We start from the raw sequence: 7,172 nt of genomic DNA, 5'->3' as shown, positions 1-7,172 counted from the left end.
GCGCAGTTAAGCTCTCACAGTAACAGTAAAGTACATAAGTGGGGGTGGCCTATGATGCCGGCTTTTGCCACGAGGGGTCAGCATCGTCCAGTCATGTAAATCGATCGTATTATATTCGGAGGAAAGGCGGAAGGGAAGATAGCTGGGGGCGGTAGAAGAAGAAGCAGGCTGCGCGAGGGACAGGGGAGGCAAAGGGTAGGAAGCGAGGGCATAAAGTAGGTGTTTTGTACCCTACATGCTAAGGCGCTCTCCTAATTATAAACACATGTCAACTGATAAAAGTTTATTAGGGAAATCTATGCTGAGATACCCCCTAACCATTTTAAATGCATATTCATCAGGAGTAGATAATAGGGACTACCTATTATCTACTGTTATTCATCACAAAATATAACTCCTCTGGTGAGATATTGCGCATGCGCTAACACACTAACATAGCCAGATTGTGTACTGGCTGGTATACGCAGCGGGAACCTTACATGCAAGGTCTTCCTCCTATTTAGTAAATGATGTCTACTGATGGAATGTTATCATATTAATCTATGATAGGATAACTACTCTTCATTTTAAATGCATAATCTTTGCAAAATACGATTGCTCTCGGGAGATATTGCGCATTCGCCGCACCGTGTTGTGCCGTCTGAGTAAAACTTCATAATATAGCTTGCTGCGGGGGAGAGAGGATGGGAGACTGGGGAAAGGCGGCCGGGAAGATAGCTGGGGGCGGTAGAAGACGAATGAGGCTGAGCGAGGGACATAACAGAGGAGACAAGGGGAAGGACGCGAGGGCATAAAGTAGGTGTTTCGTACCCTACCTGCTAGGGCGCTCTCCAAATTATAAACACAGGTCTACTTATAAGTTTATTAGAGAAATCTATGCTGAGACACCAATACCGCGTTCTCTGCATTCAAATGAAACGTAAATTATAACGTGCTCTCTCTGATGATAAGGATGATATATATACCCGCCTGCAATCCCCACTAACCTTGATGATATCCCTGGTGGACGTGTGACTGTACAATAAAACCACATCAGTGACCACACTGGAACTTCTGTATGTTATGAAGGTAGAATTCCATATATAGGCAAGAGCACATAACGTATTAGTTCATGGTACGTTCACGGTATTGTGTACAGTAGCATGTACCTCCGTGTGTAGGACCCACTCTCCTTGTTCTTCAGCACATGTATATATTACATATATTATTATTTATTGGCTATCTTGTAATATCGTGGTTCTAGCGAACATGAATGGATGTGCGCATGCGTTGGTTGAACGTCATGCAGTGTTATAATTTTGAATAAAGAAAAGCAAGCAATATGCTCTAACTTTGAAATAAAGCTTTAATTAATATCACAAACACTAAAATACAGGCCAAACGGTGAGAAAAACTATCCTACTTATTAATGTGAACTTAAAATTGGTGTACATCACAGAACTGTGTAATACGTACACTCAACTGTTGTTTAGTAGTTTGCCAATTTAAATTTACAAACTATCCAAAATATGCACAAAACGGGGTTTTATATTGGAAATATAGCTTGCTAAATCATTAGACATCACTGGTACTCGGTTGGCTGGTATATGGCAGGTGTATCACACGCTTTATTATATCAAAGCCTCATGTTACATGCATGTACTGAACTTCAGTGGCAAACGATGGCCACAGGACACTTGAGTATTAACAAGAATCTACCAAAAAATTTATGACCTATGTTCTGTACATATATGCGGTGGATGCGAATTTTAGAGCATTGACAGAACTTTGTAAGGTCACATCTGTGTCCACGCGTTAGCAGAGCAGTTGCAGCAAAGCTGCCAATTGCTGTGTAAGCAGCATTGACACATCCATAATCACAACGATTAATCTTTTCTCTTCTTGAATGAGATTAGTTGGAAGTAGTGCAAATATAAAATGGCCTGCATTGTTGTATCACGTGTTTGTTGCACTGAACTCTATTATTGAACAGATACAAATGTTCAGGAGATATATATATAATTGCTGTGCTAGCTGTACTTTACTGAGGGCGTTGAGCGTTCCATTGTCAACTCGTACTATAGTCAGCTTAACCCAGTGGCAGCAAGAGCAAGCCAACACCACCACCGTGCTCACGCTATGACATATATATATATATATTATATATGCGCAACACACAAGACAGGTCAGCTGCCGTGGGCCGCACAATTTGGCAATTCGTATTCGGCACGACATTTTTCAGATAGGCGCGATGGATTTGTAGTAAACTTTCTGTTCATTCCCAAGACTTGCAGTTAGCATGCACGAGCATGACTTCTCTTTCTTATTCACAACAGCTCATTCACGTTGACGTGTGTGTGTGTGGTAGGATAGAGCTCCAACCTCACGGGCCTACTGACCAAGCTTTGTGCCCCAACTGATTAGTGTTCGTTACACAACTCACTAATTACTACAGTATTTTATCAGTTCCCATTTACACCATATAGTAGCTGCGATGTATCGAGAATTCGCCAAGAATATAAACTGCAAAATTTAAACATGCCGAATAATGACAGAGAAACTCAAGTGAGCACGCAAAACGTGAATATAAGTATGATGTGATCAACTGATATCGCTACAAATATTCACCACTAAGAGTAGTGGCTAATAAAACTCCGCAGACATGCACATATACGTGATGCATAGACAACGCAGATATGCACTGACGCTGCAGTACCTCCAGAGCAAACCGTTGGTCACTGCTAACGTGAACTGCCACTAGTGCGATACCTGACAAACAAGATCTCAAGTGGAACGGGCAGACCAAAGCAATTCAGTTACAACCTGAACAGCTAGCTGTACATTGTAATCCATTCCACAGCAACACTCAAAATAGACAGTGTGCTCATACATATGAATAGATGAAGATTCAGTGAATGAAGCATTGCAACCCAGAGCTCTGAACACTGCAGGGTAATGCAACTGATGCCGCTACAAGTTCTTATACTTTGCACACACAATATACAAGACAACCTTTGTGATTGCCACTGGTGACAGTGGATGTAAAATGAATCGTCCAATCAATGGCAATAAATATTAATTTGCACAGACGGGCGTGCCAGCACAGGCACCTCATTTCTCTTCGCACCATTCATTTTCCTTCCGTACCTGAAACAAAGGGTGAAAAATGTACAGAACACCACATTTGAAAAAACAGATTGATTGTCCAACGTCAATTTTGTCACCACGTGCTAGCAAATACTTAGGCCTGAACATTCCAATACATAGAAAAGCCTTATTAAGACATATTTAGACACCGATCTCCTGTTACTACAGACCAATGCCTGTCAATACCAATGCACGTCATAACACCACATATCACTACAGTATTTTCGCAAATCATGCATGCTGTAGCCTTGATCACATTCTTAGGAAACTCCATGAACGTTTTTAAATTTTATCATCACAAAAACAAACCTGTTCTTCCTCGGCTGGCGTGAAGTCATTCTTAATGTTGAACGTCTTGCGTATCTCCTCCGGCGTCTTGCCCTTGATCATGTTTGCTACGGTCTTACATGTTACGTCTAAGAGGCCCTTAATATCCAAGTAGTTTGCCGCCTACAAATAAGAAGTAGATACAGTGAGGCAGGTTTGCAGTAAATGGCCTCAAAAACATTTAATTTAGCCCAGGTCGGGGCCACTCAATCTATCTGCAGCTACATTATTGAGACATATTGTAGTGCTGACCCTGCAACTCACTAGCAATGACTAATGTAACAGCTACTCAACTGCCTCAATTTAACCAAATATGGCAACATGAATCATCCACAGCTATAGATTTACATCTATGAGATGGATGATGAAAGTGGATGCTGTCTGTGTAGCTCAACAATAATGACCGATGTCGCAGCTACGCAATCCTGCACCTACCAATATCAATTCGAAGAGCGTGCCCTGGTCAACCTTCAGAAACTCTGCATCCCAGGAGGATATGTCATCCGTCCGCTTCTCCTTGTTCTCATCATCTTCGGGTGGTGGTGGGTCATCTTTGTGGTAGGTGCACCACTGGATGACCTTCTTTAGAATGGCAGCATTGACGTTTGGAAGCGGCACGGCCTCCTCCTCATCTTCATCCATGCCGAGGTCTGAAGAAAAACGAAACAAGAAGCAGCCCTGTGAATTGCGTCACCAACACAGACACACGAACATGCCTAATAGTGACCCAGCCGTGTGAAAGAGACTGCATCATCAGACACTAGGACAAAACATTGCAATGTGTGCCACGAAGAAAAGTTGGACACACCCGAGTTACTTGAGATTTTAAGGGAAACCTTCATCTTGGCAGTTCAACCACATAACTACCCCTTTAGATATTAACTGTACTCCTGTTATAGCAAAACGACATCTTTGGGTGCCTTTAACAACACACACTACAACTAATACTAGATGCCCTACCTTCTAACATTGTTTTTATGGTCACAGACTGTTTAGCAATCTCCACATCAACCTCAAAGATTTCGCCATCGGAGCTCTGCAATTTTATGTTCGGCATCTGCAAGTTAAAATATAGCATACAAAACCTTGCACCTTACTTGAGTAACAAATGTCCCTCTAGGACTACATATGGGGCTATGACATCAATCGTTATTCAACACCGAAAAATAAATTATTTGAAATTGGCAACCACCAAACAAAAGCGCATCTCATTGAGTGACCTAGTGGTTTTAGACTAGTACAGAATCTCTATTACTTAATGAAAGTTACCATTAACAAAGTGTAGGAAAAAGATCTCGTGAAAAACAAACCATCTAACCACAGCAGCAAGTGGTTAAGTTAACAAACAAATTTTAGTCGTTGAATATTCTGGTGAAAGTAACAATGTGCAAGAACAGGTAACATCCCAGTTGGCCTACTCCCATTCCGTCTACTCTCAGAATCGGCAATATTCCCATTTCGCCTACTACCATTGTTTCATTTTTATGCTACTGTATTTTCTATTTTTGTCAAGTTGTGTTCTCATTATTATTATACCTATGTTTTCTTCTGGTTCCTGTAGTCTATGTATGCCAATCAAAACCATATTTTATTATTTATAAATGATTATTTAGTGAACAAACCGATCGTAGACGAAATGGGAATGGGGTATATTTTGAGCGTAGATGAAATGGGTGTAGGCCAACAGGGAATTTTGCTGTAGGTGAAATGGGAATTTTGCTGTAGGCAAAATTGGAGTAGGCCAACCGGGAATAAACCGCCAAGGCATGTTGGCCTTACTATAGCACTTGTTGTTATGCAAGCAATACCAGTACGTATTGTAATCGTCAGAAACATACGAGAACGGTTAGGAAGACTGATCGAAATCATCACTCTAACCAACTTAAGCATTAGAACGTGTACCACTGCGAAACATATATAACATGACGATGGATGACGCATGGGAGTTTTTTAATCAATCTGTGATCTAGGGTAGGAACTAGGAAGTATATGTGACTGGCAAAACATTATTTTCACTATTACGACAATAGCTGAGTACTTACGCGCACACACACATTCATATGCATGTCGACATTAAGAAAGTAGATGGCTAGCCATGGTGTGAAAATTGTACCAGAAAAATTCAAGCTGTGTACATAAGCAATTGTTACCTACTTTGCAATACCTATACAGCCTGACAAACATCCATTACAAAAACTTTTACTTCAATCAATAAAAACTTGAAAACTTTGCATATGCCGATGAAACAAATTGTCCTATAGAATTATATATGCACACGAATCGAACCACCAGAGGGGGTAAGAGAGCCAAGAATCGACAACCAGAGCATAGAACAGACTCAATCAATAAAATATTTGGGTGTATATAATATATAGATAATAATTTAAAATGGTCATCGCATATAAAGGTTCTCGGCACAAAACTTGCTAAAGTGGCTGGAATTATATCTAGATTAAGACATTATACAGATATATCTACTCTCCTTCAGGTTTATTATGCTTTAGCATACCCATATCTTCATTATGCAGTGCTGAGCTGGGCATCATCACCTAAATATATTCTACATCCAGTAAAAGTTATTCACAATAAAATAATAAAATATATAGCATTCGGGAAATATCAAGAACATGTTACCCAATATTATAAAAAATTAAATCTATTGAAACTAGAAGACATCTATACTTTGGAACTTGGGAAATTCATGCATAAATATCACAATAATAAACTACCCATCTTATATAGAGAATACTTTATTAAAGTTAATGATATTCACCCCTATATTACACGTTATTCAGTTCACTCTCAATATCATCTCCCTCGTACTTTAACATCATTAGGACTAAACACACTAAAATTCAAGGGAGTAAAGTGCTGGAATGATATACCTCAATCAATAAAAGTGAACAATCTGAATTCCTTTAAATTTAATCTTAAGAAGTTTCTTATTAATAAATATATGTAGAAACTATTGTATTAAATTGAAGATATTTTATATAAGTAAGGTATGCATATAAATATAAAATTATATCTATATTATATTTATTTTGTACAGCATTGTATATAGCAAGGCTCGACACTAGCGGTGGCCCGGTGGCCCGGGGCCACCAAAAATTGATGTCGGGCCACCAAAATTTCCAAAAGTTAAAATTTGGTGGCCCGATCGGGCCACTAAAATTTCAAAGTGTCTATGTGATAAAAATAATTGTTTCTTACGTGCTAATCTCATTCAAAAGAGAGCGAGCAATTCGCGGAGCGAGGGCACACGTACGCACGTGCAGCATTCTATACCGCGGGCATACACGGGCGCACGGTTTAATCGATCGTCTACTGCGGCTGCAACAAGCCACATTATTGTGTTACAATACATGCGTCCCGGGAAGGGTCGGTACGGGACGCGGGACACATGGGCAAAATACGGGACGTCTGGTCACCCTGATTGCTAGCTAGCTGCACTGGTGCTCACTGTTTCGGATCCGAAGCGAAACTGCCAACTATTCCATGAAGATGATCAGTATTTTAATCCGAAGTGTAATATTAGTGCTTTGTAAGTTTATTTATGCATTTTCTCTGTCTCTTTACGCAACGAAATATTGAACTTAGTCTTAGACATATGGCTGCTTTTTCTTTTTAAATGCATGTCATGCATGCGTACCCAGGCTACTTTGTTGATATAATTATGGTTCTACTTTATCTTATTAAATCTGCAATATTTTATTTTT

The 7,172-nt window shown here is 39.9% G+C and overlaps 1 protein-coding gene across 1 annotated transcript in view; it reads right to left on the bottom strand.

Moving 5' to 3' along the window:
• Positions 1-1,327: 1,327 nt before the first annotated feature.
• The window catches only part of LOC106806558 (S-phase kinase-associated protein 1), an 11,292-nt gene continuing 5,447 nt past the window's right edge, over positions 1,328-7,172 (bottom strand). Inside the window, exons 2-6 of the mRNA XM_014808547.1 lie at positions 4,414-4,510; positions 3,889-4,103; positions 3,436-3,576; positions 2,124-3,126; positions 1,328-2,004 (exon numbers count right to left, since the gene is read on the bottom strand). Of these exons, the coding sequence (XP_014664033.1) occupies positions 3,091-3,126; positions 3,436-3,576; positions 3,889-4,103; positions 4,414-4,510 (489 nt within the window). The 3' untranslated portion in view covers positions 1,328-2,004; positions 2,124-3,090. The remainder of the gene's footprint in view (positions 2,005-2,123; positions 3,127-3,435; positions 3,577-3,888; positions 4,104-4,413; positions 4,511-7,172) is intronic.

Source organism: Priapulus caudatus, unplaced genomic scaffold (genome assembly GCF_000485595.1).
Source record: "Priapulus caudatus unplaced genomic scaffold, Priapulus_caudatus-5.0.1 Scaffold167, whole genome shotgun sequence".
Taxonomy (NCBI): domain Eukaryota; kingdom Metazoa; phylum Priapulida; class Priapulimorpha; order Priapulimorphida; family Priapulidae; genus Priapulus; species Priapulus caudatus.
The sequence above is the reverse complement of the archived record's forward strand: the minus strand, read 5'-3'. Positions and strand labels throughout refer to the sequence as shown.